The 22,898-nt window shown below is 43.4% G+C and overlaps 1 protein-coding gene across 2 annotated transcripts in view; it reads left to right on the top strand.

Moving 5' to 3' along the window:
• SH3PXD2B (SH3 and PX domains 2B) overlaps positions 1-22,898 on the top strand; it is a 259,726-nt gene that overhangs the window by 226,110 nt on the left and 10,718 nt on the right. For both annotated transcript variants that reach the window (XM_075344622.1, XM_075344621.1), the window contains 2 exons: positions 9,185-9,384; positions 10,044-10,093. In XM_075344622.1, coding sequence (XP_075200737.1) covers positions 9,185-9,384; positions 10,044-10,093 — 250 coding nt within the window. The remainder of the gene's footprint in view (positions 1-9,184; positions 9,385-10,043; positions 10,094-22,898) is intronic.

Genomic DNA, 22,898 nt, shown 5'->3' with positions numbered 1-22,898 from the left:
TCCGCTTTCATTTTACCAAATCAGTGTAAGATATTAATGAGAGCCATTGGATCTTTCCTCTTTAGGATGCGTGCCCACGATCAGTGTTTGCAGTGTTTTGGATGTAGCGTTTTTCGCTGCGTCCAAAACGCTGCGTTGCACAGTACAAGCACAGTGGATGGATTTCTAGAAATCCCGTGGCCACTGTGCTTGTTTTTCCTCAGCAAACACTGACCTGCGGTGCGGCTTTCCAGACTACAGCATGTCAATTGTTTGCTGCGGATTCGTACGGAGAACACAAGCGAGAGACCTGCGGAGTAAACTCACAGCCCCGCAGGTCAGGACCCGCTGCGTCCAGGACGCAGTGACTCCTGATCGTGGGCACATACCCTCAGTCAAGTGGTTTGAGTGTTGTATCCAACATGCGATCTTTGCATAAACAAAAAAGTGTTGGCCTACCTATGCATAAGCTCATGCCAAAAAACAATGTACTGTTTTGCTGGTCAATTTCCATATCCTCATATAGCAGGATAAGGCACAGTCACGTAGGTTTCCACACCATATGTCCAGAGAATTAGAAACAAGACACTCTCAAATGGTGATACAAATGAAGAATTTATTCCATAAGTCTTAAAGCAACATGTGACGTTTCGGTCAGGTGGCCTTCATCAGACAACTTGTTATTAAGACTGTCAGGGTAGTGGTAAAGGCAGTGGTATCCAGCAGCACCATCTGTAAAATGTCCTTTTATATTGTTAGGATGTTAAAAGCTTTATACATTTAGCTGCAATTTTCAATTTTTTCAAAGAAATTTGCAAAACTTATTTTTTTGGAACCTATTCCGTTTTGAAGTGACTTTGGGGGACCTATACAATGGAAAACCGCCAAAAGTGATACCATTTTAAAAACCGCGTCCCTTGACATACTCAAAACTGCTGTCAGGTAGTTTATTAACCCTTCAGCTGCTTTTCAGGAATTAATGGAAAGTGAACATATATATATATGTGTGTGTGTATATATATATATATATATATAAATATATATATACATATATATATTATTAGATACATAGGTCCAACAGTATATTGCAGACACATAGCAGCCGTCCCTTATTTGGGACGCTGCATTGTGTGCCGGAGCTACTCACAAACAAGATCAGAAACAAGAGAAAAAGGAGTAGAACTGCTTCACAAAAATATGTATTTTTATTTAATATCTTAGTTCATATTATATCAAAAAGTGGATCAGACAAAATACATATAATAGGTACATATAGGAACAAAATAGTGGAAAAATGAGGCCAAGAGGAGGGATGTTAAAAAGGCACAAACATGACCTGCAAGGATACTTGATACAATCAATATCAGAAAAACCACATGATTGTTGCATAAGGAATATATTGGACAGAATATACAATAAAGCTAACTGAGCCACTTCTGCATGCCATCATATGCTGATATCACACTTATGTTGGATTCTAGTGTTACAAAGAAAACTCATAAGAGAAATCATACAGGCATACAAAAAGTCTCAGGAGCTGTATGTCAGTTTTTACAATTTTTTGCCTGAGTTGAAAAGCACAATATGCATACATTTATCGCATAGAGCCAAAAGCAGACCAGGCTTATAAATAATCCATTACCCATATATAAAAATAGAGGTTCTCAAACGAGGTCTGCTAAAGGCCAGCCACATGTCAGTTGAAATATTTACACATGAACTGAAACTCACATGTGCATACTCAGCTCATGCAGCATGTCACACTCATGTATACAAAAAGTGGTTGCAGATGGATCCCTACCAAGTGTAGTTGCCAATTGTATATCTATACTTTGGGTCAGCATTGAAAAAAAGGGGGGGCTTCCCCATAATATCACGGCAGAGAGAACATACAACCTGGCAGGATCCCCATACATACCACAATAGTTAGTCCACAATTGCAAAGTAAACCAAGGAGGTCTGTTAGGTGAGGAAGGGGTTAAGTCCCCCAAGAAACTCCAACGGACGTTTCACAGATAGCTGCTTGTGCGCCGTTGCTTCATCAGGGAGTGACTGATCATCGCTGTCGGCTAGTTTAAATAGCCGCTAACCCCATGTAAACAGCTGTATCCTATCAATGGATATCACCGGCGCGTGCGCGCATGGCGCCCCCGGGATCCGGAAACCTCCACACGCCGTCATAACAGTGGCGCATGCGCGGGTGCAGGGACGCGTCTCCATAGCACCCGCGCATGCGCACAAGTCACCCAGAGACGGCCGGGAGGAAGGCGGACCCACAGCGCAACACGCGCACGCGCACAACCACTTCAAAGCCTACCATGGATGTGATCCGAAATCTCTACAAATACGTGGGATTGAGGTAATTCATGGTGGCATTAGGGGTGGCAATATTAAGAAAAGGTTGGCCCAGCGTGAGACGCGATGGATGGTGTTGCTGGGTACAATCACCCCGTCGGGTCTCAACGAGGCATTAAGCTTTGCCCCTTTTCTATGACATTACCCCACTGTGTGGGTTTCGTCCTTCCCTCTTGTCTGACTGGGGATATGGATATGTAATGTTTTATTCATGTATTTTATTCCTTTTTTTTTAATTACTCTTTATGTTTCCTTTTTCCCTTGTATTTGCCCCTTTATAATAACAGCATTGATCCTGCATGATTGTGATTCACCTTGCCAAACAGCGATATTGAAGACCTTTTGTTTACCTAAGTGGACATGGACACTGGATGGCATATGCGGCGTACTCACTGTATACTTATTTCTATTTATGTCATATGTTTCGGCGTGACCTTATTTGTATTTCTATAGTATGCGACCGCATAGCCACAATACCCGTGCCTGGAACTACTTGGCTTCTATGCTTCTTATCTGTCATGGTTGTGCGCGTGCGCGTGTTGCGCTGTGGGTCCGCCTTCCTCCCGGCTGTCTCTGGGTGACTTGTGCGCATGCGCGGGTGCTATGGAGACGTGTCCCTGCACCCGCGCATGCGCCACTGTTATGACGGCGTGTGGAGGTTTCCGGATCCCGGGGGCGCCATGCGCGCACGCGCCGGTGATATCCATTGATAGGATACAGCTGTTTACATGGGGTTAGCGGCTATTTAAACTAGCCGACAGCAATGATCAGTCACTCCCTGATGAAGCGCACAAGCTGATGACGGCGCACAAGCAGCTATCTGTGAAACGTACGTTGGAGTTTCTTGGGGGACTTAACCCCTTCCTCACCTAACAGACCTCCTTGGTTTACTTTGCAATTGTGGACTAACTATTGTGGTATGTATGGGGATCCTGCCAGGTTGTATGTTCCCTCTGCCGTGATATTATGGGGAAGCCCCCCCTTTTTTTCAATGCTGACCCAAAGTATAGATATACAATTGGCAACTACACTTGGTAGGGATCCATCTGCAACCACTTTTTGTATACATGAGTGTGACATGCTGCATGAGCTGAGTATGCACATGTGAGTTTCAGTTCATGTGTAAATATTTCAACTGACATGTGGCTGGCCTTTAGCAGACCTCGTTTGAGAACCTCTATTTTTATATATGGGTAATGGATTATTTATAAGCCTGGTCTGCTTTTGGCTCTATGCGATAAATGTATGCATATTGTGCTTTTCAACTCAGGCAAAAAATTGTAAAAACTGACATACAGCTCCTGAGACTTTTTGTATGCCTGTATGATTTCTCTTATGAGTTTTCTTTGTAACACTAGAATCCAACATAAGTGTGATATCAGCATATGATGGCATGCAGAAGTGGCTCAGTTAGCTTTATTGTATATTCTGTCCAATATATTCCTTATGCAACAATCATGTGGTTTTTCTGATATTGATTGTATCAAGTATCCTTGCAGGTCATGTTTGTGCCTTTTTAACATCCCTCCTCTTGGCCTCATTTTTCCACTATTTTGTTCCTATATGTACCTATTATATGTATTTTGTCTGATCCACTTTTTGATATAATATGAACTAAGATATTAAATAAAAATACATATTTTTGTGAAGCAGTTCTACTCCTTTTTCTCTTGTTTCTGATATATATATTATTATATGAAATTTCTGCCCCCACATAGCCCTCCTATATACAGCCACACTGCAGATACATTGGAAAAAAAACCCAAAACACTTAATCACCTTGCTCCCATTCCCCCGGCGCTTTGCTCCGGTCTCCAGTGCACTGACCCCCCTCGCACAGCAGATGTGATGAAGTGACATCTTCGCATCTGTTGTCTCAGTTACACCTGGTGGTTGGTGGAAGAAGGAGCCACTGGCTCTGTCCTGCACCAATTCTGAAGGTGCAGATAACTGTGACATTGGGACAAGGGTGGCGGAGGGCACTTTGCCGAGGTCTGGTTTAGATTAAGGCTATGTTCACACTGGCCGTTTTTGCAGTGATTTTTAGCTACGAATTTGCCTTGGTTTTATGCAAATCCATGCTAATAAAACACAGCAAAGTCTATTAGATTTCTGAAATCTCATGCACACACACATAAAATACCTCTAGGAGTTTCCTGACAGTTTTGTGAACCACCTCCAGTTTTACTGCCTTATGAAAAGAATGAACATATCAATTATTTTAAGTGCTTTTGCCACGGTTTTTCAACTTAGTGACAGGTGGACTCACAGATACCCTGGATTGGCGTATCTAACCGTATTAATAAAAAACCCGGTTAGGCCTGCCCGGAATTGATCGTGGGTATCTGACCATCACTTAAAAATGGTGGTGGGGATAGGGAGATTGGAGCAGGCGTGGTATATTTACCGAATCACCGGCGTGGCTGTACGCTCCCACGGCTCTTCCACTTCCCCGCTCATTACATAGTCACTGCTTTCATCTGTGATTGATTGCAGTCAGACGCTCCCCCAGCATCTGACTGCAACCAACCACAGACCTGGTCAGGTCTAGCGTAGAGAATGAAGGAGCCGCTCATTCAGCGGTGACCTCACTCAGGCTATTTACGGTCACAGGTATCGCCAGCTGTGACCTGAAATCACCTAAATGAAGTGACCGCTGATCGTGCGGCTCATACATTCTCTGGAGCTCACAGCGGGAAGTCCTGTTCTATGGCGCTCACTGTGATCTTCAGATGTAGCAGAGCTGAATCACCGTGGGACCTCGTGTGGATTACGTCGGACCTGCAGGGATGATGGTGTTAATAACGTGGTGAAAGAGGGGGCTTTTTGTATTTTATTTCAAATAAAGGATTTTTTTGGTGCTTGTATTTATTTCTTTTCACTTTCAGATTGGTGATGGAGGTGTCTCCTAGATGCCTGCCATTATCAGTCTAGGTCTTAGTCGCAGCTATAAGCTGCGATTAACCCCTGATATTACCCCGATTGCCACCACACCAGGGCAATTCGGGAAGAGCCGGGTAAAATTCTGGGATTGTTGCATCTAATGGATGCAACAAGCCTGGGCGGCTGCAGGCTGATGTTTTTAGGCTTGGTCTCTCCAGCCTGAGAATACCAGCCCCCAGCTGTGGGCTTTATCTTGGCTGGGTATCAAAATTGGGGTGGACTGCAAGCTGTTTTTTTTTTTTAAATTATTTATGTAAATAATTAAAAAACAGCATGGGGTCCCTCTTATTTTGATACATACCCAAGATTAGCACACAGCTGGGGGCTGCAGCCTGTAGCTGTATGCTTTATCTGTGCTGAGTATCATAATATAGGGGACCCTATGTCATTTTTTTATTTATTTATCTTTTACTGTACGATAGACTCACAGACTCCAGTGGGTGGGAGAAGCTGTGAATATGCTTGAGGCTAATGAGTGGCACTGGAAGTAGGAGGGGTCGTGGGAGCAGGTACGGTTGAGCCAAGACTGTATGGGCTCCTTCTAGGTTAGTGGGTGTGACAAGCTGGGCTAGTGGGCGTGAATGGCTTGGTTAATGAGCTTGACAATGTTTTCTCCTTGCCACTACAATCATGCTTAGCCCCCCTGCCCCCCGTGTGATAGGGGCCTGTTGAATGACATCATACCTGGAAAGAGCCCATATACTCTAGATATATATATATATATATATATATATATATATATATATATATATATAGTGGAGCCTTGGATTAAGAGTAACTTGCTTTGAGAACATTTTGCAAGACAAAGCTTTTTAAAAATGTGTAACTTGGTTTAGGAGCAATGCTTTGCAATAAGAGCAAATACTCACCGTGCACCACTTACGTTTCTGTCCTTTCACCATGCTCTGACCCGCTCTGGAGGTAACTTTCTGTACATATTTACAGTCCTTAACAGAAGTTCTGTCGCTTATCCATGTTATGTAAATAAAAGCTTATAACCTGACTTTAAATTCATCCATTGGTTTTATAAATTACTCTTTTGAAAGCTGAAACCCTCCCAAATTTGGTTTAGGTTATGAAAATAAAGTTGCTGCAAACCTGAAATATTGATCATTTAGTGAATACAGAAAGGTCAGATTTTGGCAAGACAAAAGTTTTGTCGCCCACAGAAAATAATGTGCAATTCAAACAAATAACTTCTAATACAAAGATATGTTGCATAACATTGGTGAATGAAGTTGTGGTGCTATTAGAGCCATATCTAATATTTTGTGTGACTTCCATGAGCTTGAAGGACTGCATCCATGCGGTTCAACAATGATTCAGACAATTTATTGATGAAGTCATCAGGAATAGCAAAGAATGCAGTCTTGCATGCCTTCCAGAGTTCAACTACATTCTTTGGTTTTGTCTTCCAAGCTTCCTCTTTTATCCTACCCCAAACATGCTCAATGATGTTCATGTCTGGTGACTGGGCTGGCCAGTCCTTGAGCACCTTGATCTTCTTTGCCAGGAAGAACTTTGTTGTAGAGATGGATGTATGAGATGGAGCACCATCCTGCTGCAGAATTTGACCCCTTTTATGATTGGGAATGTAAGAGGTAGTTAATACTTCTTGATATTTTAGGCTATTGATATTGCCTTCCGCCTTGCAAATGTTTCACACACATTCATACTGAATGTAACCCCAGGCCATGATCTTTCCATCACCAAATTTAACTGTTTTCTGGATCCATACAGGCTCCAGTAGGTCTCCTGCAGTATTTGCGGCGGCTGTGCTGTAATTCAACTGAAGATTAATTAGAGAAATCCACCTTCTGCTACTTTTCCAGCGTCCATCTGTTTAGCAGGCTGTGGGACTTGGCAAATGCCACACGGTTTTTTAATTGCCTTTGGTTTAGTGCTGGCTTCTGGGCACTGATTCGACCATGGAGGCCATTTCGAGACAGAATCCTACAAACTGTTCTAGTTGACACAAGGACTTGAGGTGACCAGGCCTGTTGGAGCTCTGCTGCAGTGGAAGAGGGGCTGGCTTTGGATTTTCTAACCAAGAAACGTCCTCCTGAGCAGTTGTCTTGCGGAGTCTGCCAGACCTGGGCTTGTCAAAAACATCTCCAGTCTCTTCAAATCTTTTTTTAATTCTTTGTACTTGACACTGAGGCACATTAAAGTTGCCAGCCACCTCTGCAGTGCTTTTGGTCTTCAGCCGCTTGATAATCAAGGCTTTGGTCGCAGAGTGGATTTTTGGCATGTTGTCAGAGGTCAAGTTGCAGTTCAAGTGAAGGTCTGGGGTGCTGGGTTTCTTTTTATACACACCCACTAATTAAGCAATCATTTAGTGAGCACAGGTGAGGATGTAAACTAGGATTGGGTGCATTATATGACAAGGCGACAAAACATTTGTCTTGCCAAAATCTGCACTTTCTGTGTTCATTAAATAATCAATATTTCAGCTTTGCAGCAACTTTATTTTCATAACCTAAAGCAAATTTGGGAGGGTTTCAGCTTTCAAACGAGTAATTTATAAAACCAATGGATGAATTTAAAGTCAGGTTATAAGCTTTTATTTACATAACAGGGATAAGCAACAGAACTTCTGTCAGGTACTGTACTGTATACAGTATTGCATTATACAGTACAGTATATACTATATAGTATGTCTATCAATTTGTATTTGTGGATACAGTATTGTACTTTCTTTCTGATAACCAGTACAGCATATTGCTTGTACTGTAATCTAATTGCCTGTGCAGTATTCCTACCCCACATTTGGCTTAGTTCTGCCCTTATTTTGGGGAGAATAGATCTGGGTTGTGTTTTTTTGTGTATTATACTAGAGTAAAGGTTGTCATATTTATACATCATTTTTTCTCTATAGTGCACCTCCCGCACACCAACAATTCTATTGTGAGCGAACGTGCATTTTCATTTGTTTTAGATGTTTTTTATTGTACTGTACAGTATTTTATATTGGTGCAGTGTATTATTTATATGAATAGAGTACATTATTTTCTATTACTGTAATAAGTTTGTATAAATACAGTAAATATTTTTGGATTGTGGAACAAATTGAAAATTCGCTTTGATATAAGAGTAATTTGGTTTAAGAGCACATTCCTGGAACAAATTATGCTCATAATCCAAGATTCCACTGCGCGTGTGTGTATATATATATATATATATATATATATATATATATAGTATATCGCGCTTGCTTTACTCTTTTTTTACTTCCCGAGTGCTGGATCCAGGTCAATCCAGGCCCAGCCCAGCACTCGGGTACTCTTGAACCCTTACTGGCCTTGACATCGCAGAAAAAAAAAAAAAAAAAAAAACGCTGTAAGAACGCCCCAAAAAACGCCACCAAAACTGCACACAAAAAACGGAGATGACTCCCAGGAGACACCCTGTCACACGATCAGGTTTTGGTGAAGAAAAAAACGCTGCAAAAATGTCCTGTGTGAACATAGCCTAAAGCAGATTCATGTGTGTGCATGGTCCAGACTCAAATCCCAGTGAGAATCTGTGGTAAGACTTGGAAATTGTTGTTCAGTCGCCTCCATCCAATCTCACTGAGCCAGAGCTATTTTGCAAAGAAGAATGGGTAATCAACATTTCATGATGATTATTATTGCAATAACAGTCACGAAGTCTGTACCGCCAGAGAACACATGCAAACGTAATGTAATCTTCCATGTTAGACTGTAATTTGTTATTTTTAGATTTTCACTGTAATGCCTCTTGGCTACCATAGAAGGCTTGATGGAAGGACATTATATTTCTCCATTGCCATCAACTTTTTAAAGAGATTGAGAATAATATGAATAACACTAATTACATTTGTGGTGCTGATTGATGTATAAACATCGCTAAGAATCATCAATATTAATGGTTTGTCATGTTACAGATACAAAGGAGCAGAGGGCTGGGCCCCAGCATCCTATCTGAAGAAGATCAGTGGAGATCTACTTTCTCAAAAGCTGGCATCAGGATCCAGTGCCAATTCCAGTGCTCTAGATTTGGATGGGATCTCCAGGCAGCAGAACTATGCTGGTCGGGATAGGGAGACTCCAAGTCGCCAGCTTCCATTCACAGATTTTAAAAGAAGTAAGAATCTTTATATCATTTCAGATTTGACTCAACTTTGTTGTCTTCTCCCAAATTCGTATAATAAGTGTCATAATTTTAAGGAGGTTTTATCTTTTAGACCAGTTTGCCTAAAAATATAAAGCAGTAATGCATCTAAGATCGTCTCCAGAACAGTCTGTATTGCAAGATGAGATCTGTATTCTATTTGTTACTATATCATGAAAATTATAACAGTCAGACAAAGATCCACACAAGTCCACAAGTGTAAAAACGGTCCTTGCAGCCCCAAAGCATGGGGAAGATCCTGGATATGAAAATGCCAGTCTTCCTGAGTCAAGGAATCATTGGACCAGTATCCGTTATCCGATCTTTTTAATAGCATAAATGACTTGTTTTCTTTGTTGTTCCATTTATGTACGCTTAGCCATTAGAGTAATTGGGGGAGGATTTTATGGCCAAAGTAAGCCTAAATTTACATGAATGTCCCAGTTTTTTTCATAATTATAGAGTGAGGATTACATGTATTTATTTGATGGAAAAATGTATCTTCTGTTCCAAATAAGAACTTTTGGAATTGTCAAACGCCTTTTGTCTTCTGACCTGTAGATGGCTTCATAAATATACTCTGTCATATGCCCGAGAGTATACAGTTTATCATCTGCTTTCTCTTCCTACAGAATCCCCCATAATGAGACAGAGACCACCACCCCGCCGGGATCTTACCATCGTAAGTTTTTGTTTAAGTCTACAAAATCACCTGTCTCGACTTACAACATGATTTGATTATTTTTGTATTTTATATTAACCCATTGTTTCCTGCAAGATACCTTAAAGACTTCTCAGAGTGCTCACACTTTCACTGTGTTACAAAAAAGTTTAAATATTTTGGGAAAATTAAAAAAAAATGTAATTTAGAAACAACAGAAAAGTAAAGTGTCTCATCACTTGATTCCAGCTTATATTATCTATGTTTTCATAGTGTTTGTATTGGGTTTATAAATCCCTTAGTATGAATGTCAACCTGTGAACATTCTTTTATCTTAATGGGAGTGTCCATTGTGGAGACACGGGGCTCAGTGGGTGCTCTCGTCCACTAAAACCCGCCGCCTTTAGAAAGACAGCGTGGCTCAGGGCTCATCCCAACTGAACGACGGCCTCTTTAACCGTGGGCGTAACACTACTCAGACAACACAGGGTGAGGGAACCACAATAATTAGACTTTATTGGATCCCCAAACAATTAACGGCACATAACACATAACCAGCAAAACACACAAATGTAACAGGCAACAGAGTCTCACCCTTCCGCTGGCTCACCAGGGATTTAGAATGTCCATGCCTCACAGGTTCCAGGGCTACTCACTCCAGTCCAGCAGCACCCCGCTTTTGGTGGGCACCCACCGTGACTAGAATAACACCAGATTTAGGAAGCTGTGTGAGGTCTGCAAAGTCTGTAACAGGTGACTGAACTGTCCCAACCTGAGTGTCCTCCTTAGGTAGTCCTGGTATGATGTTACAATCCTGGCAGCCGGAGTCGAAATCCCTAGGCTGTGGATATGGTCTCCAAACGGAACCGAAGCCCCTAGATTGAAGCCATAAGATATCCTGATCCTCTAGTCAGCTCCAAAGAGCTTAGACTGGATCCATCAGCATCCATCAACCTTCATCCACCTTGGTGGCTAAGGGTACCTTCACACTTAGCGATGCAGCAGCGATCCGACCAGCGATCTGACCTGGTCAGGATCGCTGCTGCATCGCTACATGGTCGCTGGTGAGCTGTCAAACAGGCAGATCTCACCAGCGACCAGTGAACAGCCCCCAGCCAGCAGCGACGTGCAAGCGACGCTGCGCTTGCACGGAGCCGCCGTCTGGAAGCTGCGGAGACTGGTAACTAAGGTAAACATCGGGTATGGTTACCCGATGTTTACATTAGTTACCAGCGCACACCGCTTAGCTGTGTGTGCAGGGAGCAGGGAGCCGCGCACACTGAGCGCTGGCTCCTTGCTCTCCTAGCTACAGTACACATCGGGTTAATTAACCCGATGTGTAATGCAGCTACATGTGCAGAGAGCAGGGAGCCGCGCACACTGAGCGCTGGCTCCTTGCTCTCCTAGCTGCTGTACACATCGGGTTAATTAACCCGATGTGTACAGCAGCTACATGTGCAGAGAGCCGGAGCCGGCAGCACAGACAGCGTGAGAGCTGCAGAGGCTGGTAACTAAGGTAAATATCGGGTAACCACCTTGGTTACCCGATGTTTATCTTGGTTACAAGCTTACCTCAGCTGTCAGACGCCGGCTCCTGCTCCCTGCTCGCTTCATTTGTCGCTCTCTCGCTGTCACACACAGCGATCTGTGTGTCTCAGCGGGAGAGCGCCTTTGAAGAAAACGAACCAGGGCTGTGTGTAACGAGCAGCGATCTCGCAGCAGGGGCCAGATCGCTGCTCAGTGTCACACACAGCGAGATCGCTAATGAGGTCACTGCTGCGTCACAAAAAGCATGACTCAGCAGCGATCTCGGCAGCGAGCTCGCTGTGTGTGAAGCACCCCTTAAAGAAGTCCCTTTTATAGTCATAACTTGGATTGGTTGGACAAGATTGCTTCTCCCATTGGATGAATTTTAAGCTGCATGGATAATGTTCATTTAAATGATGTGCATAGAAAGACTCAGTATATCTACATGGAGTCGGCAAGTCACCGACTAGACAATGGCTACTAAGGTAATTACATTATCAATACACAACTACAATACAATGATTACTGGAAGAGACTGGAGATACAATAGCTAAGCAAACATGACTTAGCACACATAAGAACAATAGTCTGGCTGAATGTTAAGAAACTTTAACCCATGAGAGTCCATGTTGTCACATTCCTCCCCCTTCTTAATATTAGCCAGACATGATAGGCTTCCGATCATCCTTCTCCTCTTGACGGCATTGTCCTTTTTAATGGTGAGGTCAGCAACAGAGGCTTGCATCTATACACCTGCCCCTGATTACCTCCCCCAAGTTGAGCAGCCATATTGTGGACAAGCACTAAGGTGGGGTCCATGAGTTGGGCCTGCACAAATCTCCCACTATCAATCCTCCCCCAGTCAATAGCCACAGTGTGTTTAGGCTTACTCGCGGTTCTTGGCTCAGAAGTGGATGATGGAGACTGGGAATGCAAACCATCCCTGGAAAAGATGTTAGAAAGATCCACATCAGGGTCCTGCTTGGCTTGGAGGTGGGTGATGGCTGCTTCACACTGACTGGATAGTCCTTGTCCTAGGTCATTCTCCAAAATGACTGGTGTGAGCAGGTAATTCACAAGCCCCACTTTCACTTCCCTTTGAGTGGTATCCGAAACAACAGGCTTGGTGGGGCCATCTATGAACCCCACTTCAACTTCCTCCTGGCTAGTCCCCGAAACAACAGGTGTGGGGAGGCTGTCCATAAACTCCATATGGACCTCTTCCTGGTCAGACCCCAAAGTAACTGGTGTGGGGACGGTGTCCATAAGCTCCACATCAGCCTTGCTCTGGTCAGTCTCCACAATGACAGGTGTGGGGAGGCTGTTCACAAGTCTCACATCAACCTCTCCCTGGTCCTTTCCCAAAATAACTGGTGTGGGGACGGTGTCCATAAGCTCCACATCAGCCTTGCTCTGGTCAGTCTCCACAATGTCAGGTGTGGGGAGGCTGTTCACAATCCCCACATCGATCACTTCCTGCTTGGTCCCCAAAATACCAGGTGTGGGGAGATTGTCCACAAGCTCCACCTCGACCTCTCCCTGGTCGGTCCTTAGGTCCAACTGCACACATGCCAGAGGAATGTCTGAGCGCTGGCCCTCAGCCAGGGAGATGGATAATTGGGAATCTGGTACAGGGTCTTCTGGGGAAACAATAACTGGGCTTACCAGAGTGATGGAAGATCCAATGTCTCAAAGTCCCTGAGCCTGTATATCACCGACCTTGACCGTCTGGATGTGGGGATGGAGGTTGGCTGGTGTACGGTGTCCGACCTGCCGTAGGGTGTGGACTGGATAAACCACTTCCCCAGCTATTGGTGTTTCTTGGGAGTAGCATTCCTCAGGTCTCGTTGGTTCATCTCGGCATATGTTGACTGGTTGGACTGGCAGATGGGCTCCAAGCATGCGGCCTCTTTGTTTTGGTGCAGCTTCTGCTGGGTAGCGGGACCATCCTTCTTGATCGGCTGGTGCTAGCAGTACGGCAGCTGGAATCCCATAAACATATTCCATAACCCAAGCCCTCTCTTCTCTTGAGGATCTAGGCCCCAATGCATCCAACAACGCTGTGGCTTGGGCCATTTTGGACAAAGTTGATTTCCGATTGTCACTAGATCCATGATGTGGCACATAGTTTAAATCCTCTGGGTCAATATCGGCGGGATCCTCATCGTCCTCTGCATCATTCTGGGCATCCCAACAGACTAATTTCTGGATCAAGGCTGACTGAGTCTCAGCGTTCCAGTAGATAATCTTTCGCCTCTGGCACAGATCCTGTAGCATCCATTTACTGCAGCGGTCGTAACTCCTCTTTTGTCCTTGTCCCATGGCTGAGCTGGTGGGGTTGGACATGGCAGCGTCCGAAACCTGAATGCCTCCCCTATGGCCTGCTGGGTATGCTTATGTGCCTCCCTGGTTGTTGAGCCCTGGACGGTGTCCGAAAACACCAGTCCGCTGCAGCTCCCCTGGGTAAACCAGGCTGAGTAGTATCCCACCGCTGCCACCAATTGTGGAGACACGGGGCTCAGTGGGTGCTCTCGTCCACTAAAACCCGCCGCCTTTAGAAAGACAGCGTGGCTCAGGGCTCATCCCAACTGAACGCCAGCCTCCTTAACCGTGGGCGTAACACTACTCAGACAACACAGGGTGAGGGAACCACAATAATTAGACTTTATTGGATCCCCAAACAATTAACGGCACATAACACATAACCAGCAAAGCACACAAATGTAACAGGCAACAGAGTCTCACCCTTCCGCTGGCTCACCAGGGATTTAGAATGTCCATGCCTCACAGGTTCCAGGGCTACTCACTCCAGTCCAGCAGCACCCCGCTTTTGGCGGGCACCCACCGTGACTAGAATAACACCAGATTTAGGAAGCTGTGTGAGGTCTGCAAAGTCTGTAACAGGTGACTGAACTGTCCCAAGCTGAGTGTCCTCCTTAGGTAGTCCTGGTATGATGTTACAATCCTCGCAACCTTCCCTTAGGATACACTGCGTCCTCATCGATTGGTTGGACAAGATTGCTTCTCCCATTGGATGAATTTCAAGCTGCATGGATAATGTTCATTTAAATGATGTGCATAGAAAGACTCAGTATATCTACATGGAGTCGGCAAGTCACCGACTAGACAATGGCTACTAAGGTAATTACATTATCAATACACAACTACAATACAATGATTACTGGAAGAGACTGGAGATACAATAGCTAAGCAAACATGACTTAGCACACATAAGAACAATAGTCTGGCTGAATGTTAAGAAACTTTAACCCATGAGAGTCCATGTCGTCACATCCATCACTCGTAAACTACTTGTTCTCAATCACTATGTTTAACCTTTGTAACACCGTAACATTTATACTCGGCACTTGTCGCCACTCCATCAGTGTCGGCAGTGCCTCCTAGGGCTTGCATGACATGTCATGTGATCACTGCAGCCAATATTTCAATCTAGATTTCTATTGTGAGATTAGAGGATCGATTTGTGTCAGTATAATGGAATAAGACCATAACCTATAAACCTATAGTAATTGGTTTAAAAACTCTCAAAATATTAAGTTCACCTGGTGTCAAAAAGACCAGCTCATTGTGGCACTGGTAGAGTAGTGTCGTACATTAGACCACATGCACAAGTTAAGTATTTGGTGAGGTTACCTCAGTATTTGTAGCCAAAACCAGGAGTTGAACAATCAGAGGAAAAGTATAATAGAAACACGTCACCATTTCTGTATTTATCACCCACTTCTGGTTTTGGCTTACAAATACTGAGGTAAAAAACTCACCAAATACTCAACATGTGCACACGGCGTTATCCTTGCACTTTGCTATGTAGATGCATTACTAATTGAGTGCATGCAGATGTTTAATCTTTGCAATTGATTTTCCTGTCAATTAAATGTCCAAGATCCAACCTGTCTGTGGCATTGTATGTTGGATGATCAAGTTTCAGTGGTCTCAGTTACACCATTGTATGCTAGGTGCTGCACACATCAGCGGTATTTTGCTGCAAAGCCGGACCTGTCTTAAATGCGTTTCAGTTTCATTAATTTCCAATTGAATCACGGCAAGATGCGGTCACATGCGGTTGCGTGCGTCATTCCATAGGAAAAGAATTGAACTGAAACGCATTTGTGACAGATCCGGCTTTGCGGCAAAATACCGCTGATATGAACGGCGCCTTAGCAATATTGTAAACACAGGCCATTGTAGCTTGAGGAACTTCTGTACGTCAAGTTTAGCTATTCAGAATTGTTTTCATGAATAGTTCGATTCAAGGAAAGAGCTATAGTTGTAATTAGAAATTCACAACTTTTTTTTATTACACATTACATCCTTCATTATATCGTACAACATGACATGAATAGAGATGAGCAGACCCGTTGAAGTTCGGTTTTGCGGGTTCAGCCGGACTTTAGATAAAGTTCCGTTCAAGACCCGGACTAGACCTGAACCCCATTGAAAGTCGGTGATTGGGTAGCTCGGCTCTCCACCCACATACAGTCAGCCATGAAAAATGGAGGCCAGGTGTTTTATTTATTTATTTATTTTTTCACACTACAGCTGATAACGCTGACCCAGTGAGAGCCATTGAAACACTGTAAGCGTCTCGCAATGGGCCGAGCTCCGAGCGTATCCGATATTGATGCTCGCACAAGTGGTTTGCATATGTAAAGCCTCCGATCTCAAACAATTATTTTTTTGTCAAGTCCAGGTTCGGTATGAACACCATACTTTACTGTTCAGGTTTGCTTATCTCTAGACATGAGCTTTGTTAGCATAATCCAAATTTAAAATGATTAAGGCCTGTCTAACACAAACAAGGATCCTTAATATTGTCATATTAGAAATAAAATTGGTTTATTATATCATCAACATTGTATCAGTATTACTTGTAGGTAATAATGATGAGCTGTTGACTTACCATGAAACTAAACGATTTATAATGTAACTATATATTTTTTGGATCATTTTTTATATATTTGTGGGTCCTTTAACCCCTTCACGATCGCGGGCAGTAAAATTACGTCCTATGTTAACGTGACTTAACGACCAAGGACGTAATTTTACTGCCTAAACTTCATTTGATTGCCGTGGCCATAGCAACGGCTTTCAAATGATGTCCCCTGCTGTTTCTTACAGCAGGGGACCTTTGCTTGACCCCAGGGGGGGCGGCATCGCCACCCCCTATCGACGATCGATGTGATTGGCTGTTCAAATCTGAACCGCCAACCACATCGTTCGCACTAATTTCGGCAAAAATAATGCCCGAATTAGTGCGATACTGTGAGATCCAGCTATGAGATGCCGCAGCTGCTGCAGCATATCATAGGTGGACCTCAAACATGTCGCCCCCAGCCCCTGCAGCACTGATTGGAGCGATCATGATATGACGCGCAATCGCTCCAATCAGTGTGCAGTGGGGCGGTCTGATCTGCCGGTGGCCGCCCTCCCCAGGCCTGTGCTGGCCTGCGAGCCCTCCCCCAACATGTCTGCAGCGTGCAGTGGCTGGTACTTGTGGTACCACGCCACCGCTGCTGCTGCCGCCGCCACCGTAGCTGAGGTCACGTGAGTACTGTGCTCACCTTGCAGCCCGTGCGCGCTCCCGTGGTGCCCCTGCGCGCTCCTGTGATAGCCCCTGCCCGTGCCCCCCTGCGATCTGCCCCCCGACATCCCGATCTGCTCCCCCCCCCCGACATCCCGATCTGCTCCCCCCGCGATCTGACTGCCTCCCCCATTATCTCTATTCTGCTTCTGCAGCTCCCTCTCCGGTCTCCTCCTCTGCTCCCCCTCCCCCTCTGCGCTCACCCCCCCCCTCTGCTCTCACCCCCCCCTCTCCCCCTCTGCTCTCCCCCTCTCTCTCCCCCTCTGCTCTCCCCCGACGTCCTCTTACCTGTCTTCACCGGCCCGATCACATCTGCCTCCATCGCTGGGTCCTTCCTGGGCATTCTGCTGATCTGCCTGCTGCTCCTGTAAAGCTGTCCATCTCACTGCCTTCTTGTTCCTCTGCAGCTCTTCTGGTCAGTGATCCTCTGGGTACTGTGAGTATAACTTTTTTTTTTTTTTTCTGTACCCTGTCCATTTTTACACCTCATCAGTCCGTGCGTCCCGCTGAGCGCTGATCAGGGATGCAGATAACGGATCTGCATCCCTGCTCAATTTTTGGCGTGACTTTTTTTTTTTTTCCGTATCCCCGACGCTTTTTGTATGGCATTCGTCCGTGCGTCCCGCCAAGCGCTGATCAGGGATGCAGATAACGGATCTGCATCCCTGCTCAATTTTTGGCGGGACTTTTTTTTCCGTATCCCCGATGCTTTTTGTATGGCATCCGTCCGTGCGTCCCGCCAAGCGCTGATCAGGGATGCAGATAACGGATCTGCATCCCTGCTCAATGTTTGGCGGGACTTTTTTTCCGTATCCCCGACGCTTTTTGTATGGCATCCGTCCGTGCGTCCCGCCAAGCGCTGATCAGGGATGCAGATAACGGATCTGCATCCCTGCTCAATTTTTGGCGGGACTTTTTTTTCCGTTTCCCCGACGCTTTTTGTATCGCATCCGTCCGTGCGTCCCGCCAAGCGCTGATCAGGGATGCAGATAACGGATCTGCGTCCCTGCTCAATTTTTGGCGTGATTTTTTTCCGTATCCGCAACGCTTTTTGTATCCCATCCGTCCGTGCATCCCGCCAAGCGCTGATCAGGGATGCACATAACATATCTGCATCCATGGTCAATTTTTGGCGTGACTTTTTTTTATACGTATCCCCGACGCTTTTTGTATCGCATCCGACCGTGCGTCCTGCAGCGGCCGATCAGTGCACTGCGTCTGTGCGTTTGAAAAGTCAAATGACGTTCCTTCTCTTCTGAGCCCCACCATGTGCCCAAACAATTACTTTCCACCACATGTGAGGTATCTACGTACTCAGGAGAAAATGCACAATACATTTTATGGTGCATTTTTTCCTGATAGCCTTGTGGAAAAAAAAGCTACCTAGTTGAAGCAACCGTTTTGTGGTAAAAAAAAAAAAAATTCTTTTCATAGCTCAACGTTATAAACTTCTGTGAAGCCCCCAGGTGTTCAAAGTGCTCACCAAACATCTAGAAAAATTATTTGAGGGCTCTAGTTTCCAAAATGGGGTCACTTGTGGGGGCGCTCCACTGTTTAGGCACCATAGGGGGTCTCCAAACGTGACATGGCGTCCGCTAATGATTCCAACCACTTTTGCTGTCAAATGGCGCTCCTTCTCTTCTGAGCCCCGCCATGCGCCCAAACAATTACTTTCCACCACATATGAGGTATCTGCGTACTCAGGAGAAAATGCACAATACATTTTATGGTGCATTTTTTCCTGTTACCCTTGTGAAAAAAAAAGCTACCTAGTTGAAGCAACCGTTTTGTGGTAAAAAAAAATTTTTTTCTTTTCACGGCTCAACGCTATAAACTTCTGGGAAGCCCCCAGGTGTTCAAAGTGCTCACCAAACATCTAGAAAAATTATTTGAGGGCTCTAGTTTCCAAAATGGGGTCACTTGTGGGGGAGCTCCATTGTTTAGGCACCTCAGGGGGTCTTCAAACCTGACATGGCGTCCGCTAACAGGTGCAGCTAATTTTGCACTCAAAAATTCAAATGGCGCTCCTTGCCTTCCGAGCACTGCCGTGTGTCCAAACATTTGATTTCCACCACATATGAGGTATCTGCGTACTCAGGAGAAAATACACAATACATTTTATGGTGCATTTTTTCCTGTTACCCTTGTGAAAAAAAAAGCTACCTAGTTGAAGCAACCGTTTTGTGGTAAAAACAATTTTTTTTTCTTTTCACGGCTCAACGCTATAAACGTCTGTGAAGCCCCCAGGTGTTCAAAGTGCTCACCAAACATCTAGAAAATTTATTTGAGGGCTCTAGTTTCCAAAATGGGGTCACTTGTGGGGGAGCTCCATTGTTTAGGCACCTCAGGGGGTCTTCAAACCCGACATGGCGTCAGCTAATGAGTGCAGCTAATTTTGCGTTCAAAAATTCAAATGGCGCGCCTTCCGTTCCGAGCTCCGCTGTGCGCCCAAACAATTGATTTTTACCACATATGGGGTATCAGCGTACTCAGGAGAACATGCACAATAAATTGTAGGGTGCACTTTCTCTTTTCTCCCTTGTAAAAATAAAAATTTTATGGCTAAAGTAACATTTTTGTGTTATTTTCTGTCACCTAGGTCTCTCAAAGTCACTTCAAATGTGATGTGGTCCCTAAAAAAAATTATTTTGTAAATTTTGTTGGAAAAATGAGAAATTGCTGATGACCTTTGACCCCTTCTAACTTCCTAACGAAAAAAAAATTTGTTTCGAAAATTGCGCTGATGTAAAGTAGACAAGTGGGAAATGTTATTTAGTAACTATTTTGTGTGACATATCTCTCGGATTTATGGGCATACATTTTCAAAGTTTGAAAATTGCGAAATTTTCAAAATTTTTGCAAAATTTCCTAAATTTTCACAAATAAACGCAAAAAATATCGGCCTAAATTTACCACTGAGATGAAGTACAATATGTCACGAAAAAACAATCTCAGAATCGCCAGGATCCGTTGAAGCGTTCCAGAGTTATAACCTGTCAAAGTGACACTGGTCAGAATTGCAAAAAATGGCCCGGTCATTAGGGTGTTTTAGTGGCCGGGGGTGAAGGGTTAAAGTTTGTCCAGATCGATGTCCAGAAGCTGCTGGATAATAGGAGACCCAAATCAGCTCTGCTATACATCCAGGAGGCTGAATTTCCCTTCTAACTGGGAAAAAAGGATTTAAATGTTGAAATAACCCCCAAAGGTTTTTTGTGACCTTTATAGGTGGCACAATGTGTGAAATAAATAAATACATAAAAATAAATAAAGAGCAGAAAAAATAACTAGGCAAATTAAAATAGCCATGGTAAATCCAAATGTCTGTTACTACTCATGCAAAAAAAAAAAGGTGACCAATGTATAAATAATAACTTATGAAAAGAGTAACTATTTTAAAATATATTTTACTGGTGCTTTGTAGTCATAACAAAAATGAAAACATTTGTAAAACAGACGTGTATCTCCTTTATTTCCCTACCAATATGATCCAATATTGTAAAAAAAAAGAGCGTATGAAAATAAGATAAATTTAAAAATTAAGCCACATGAACAAAGGTGAAAAATATAATTGAAAAAAAAAATCTGTCTGGTCACGGACAGAGGTAAATGACCTGGTCTTGAACTGCTTAAGGGGAACCTGTCAGATGCAATATGCACCCAGGACCACGAGCAGTTCTGGATGCATATTGCTAATCCCTGTCTAACTGCCCCTGTATCTAGTAGCATAGAAAACGAAAGCTTTAGAAAACGTATTTCTAAAGATAGTTTATCATATGCTAATGAGGTCAGTGACTAGTTGCAAGGGTGTTACTTCCCCTGGCTAGTTGGCCCCTTTAGCATGTAAGCACACCCCCATGGGTGTACTAACATGCTAATGAATGCGCAGCGTCAGAGGCATGGTCGCTCTCCCCTCAGCTGCCACCACTGATTTTTGACTCAGTGCGCAAGATTAGAACATCCCCGGACTTCCGATCATGTGCACTACACCAATAGAATCCAAATAATATCTTCTAAACAAAGGAATTAATACTACACAACTTCACTGATTAAAACTAAATTTTTTATTTACATAACAAAATTCAACATACAAAATATTAATTTACTAATTGCTTTTGACAGAGTGCCTACCTATGCAATCAAGGGCGCAAAACCCCGGTTAGAATAAATAAATGACCCCTAAAAATGTGTAAATGATGTACAAGTGACGTAAATAGATGCAAAGATTATTATTCAATTTATAAAACTTCAATAGAATTCAATTAACTAAATATAAAGTGATTAACTGATCAATATCAATCCAATAAATTAACCCACAATATCCTTCCCTTTCGAAAAATTCTCAAAATACTAACAATAAATTACCAGTGTGTGACTATACTACGTACAATAATTTAATATATTTTTAACAGTTCAGTATAATAAATTAATTCATATTAATACACAGTATTTAGGGGATAAATGACACAGGAATCAATATTGCACTTTTTACACATGTATGAGGTATCTACATCTGTATCAAAGAACCAGTGTCCAAATTACCCTAATAGGTAGATAATAAATAAATAAATAAAAACTTTTTAATACCTGTGTTTTTGCGTGTCTCGCCCTCCGACGCACGTTTCGTACGTCACTTCACTAGTTTTAAGCCAGGACACGTACACCCTGCTTCATAATACGCATAACTGGAAGTCTGGGACTTATGATCATGCGCACTAAGTCGAAAACCAGCAGTGGCAGCCGAGAGGTGAGCACGACCCTCCTCTAACGCTAGCATTCATTAGCATGTTAGCACACCCACAGAGGCATGCTAACATCTTAAGGGGGCCGACTAGCCAAGGGAACGAACGCCCAGGCGACTAGTCGCTGGCCTCATTAGCATATGCAAAAAGATCTTTAGAAATATTTTTTCTAAAGATCTCTTTATTTATGTTAGTGTATACAGGGACAGTTAGGCAGGGACTAGCAATATGCACCCAGAGCTGCTCCTGGTTCTGGGTGCATATTTCACCAGACAGGTTCCCTTTAAAAGAGCCTATAAAAAAATACTGAGAATTTTAGCTTCACGTTATGAAAGCTGTTTTAAATAATAGATGCAATATGGATGATAAACAGAATACATTTGGAGAAATATAGATAAAAGATGGATCACGTATGGATCTCTGAGTATTTTATTCACTTACACTGATTTCAAGAGGAGTCTTCCATCCGCAAATTCTGTGAAAGTTTTATGAGCTCCATTGTTAAAATATGCACAGTAAAATCCTATAATAACATTATTTCTGTTCCACAATAACGATGGAGTACTGCTAATTAATACATTCGTAAAAAATCTGCTTTATGTAGAGCACCCGTAGCACTTCTGTAAGAGCAGTGCACAAGTGGGTTCCTATACACACCCCCCTGTTAGCAGTGGACACTGCACTACAGCGCAGCACAGCACTGTTTAACTCTTTGGTACTGATGAAGGTCTGAATGTGACAGAAACGTCTACCCTTTTTTATTTAAATTGCAATCACTTTAATAAACATATTACCATTTCAAGCAACACTCGGAATGCCAAGTATTACTTATGTAAAAACTGCTTTAGGCCTAATTCAAACTGAAAAAAAACCCTGGTGATCAGTTTTTCATTTGTTTGCCCATTTTTACAATATGTGTCAACCATTTTTTACTTTGGTTTAAGAAAGGAACAGGAGA

Source organism: Anomaloglossus baeobatrachus, chromosome 4 (assembly GCF_048569485.1).
Source record: "Anomaloglossus baeobatrachus isolate aAnoBae1 chromosome 4, aAnoBae1.hap1, whole genome shotgun sequence".
NCBI classification, from domain to species: Eukaryota; Metazoa; Chordata; class Amphibia; order Anura; family Aromobatidae; genus Anomaloglossus; species Anomaloglossus baeobatrachus.
This window is presented reverse-complemented; position numbering and strand designations above follow the sequence as displayed.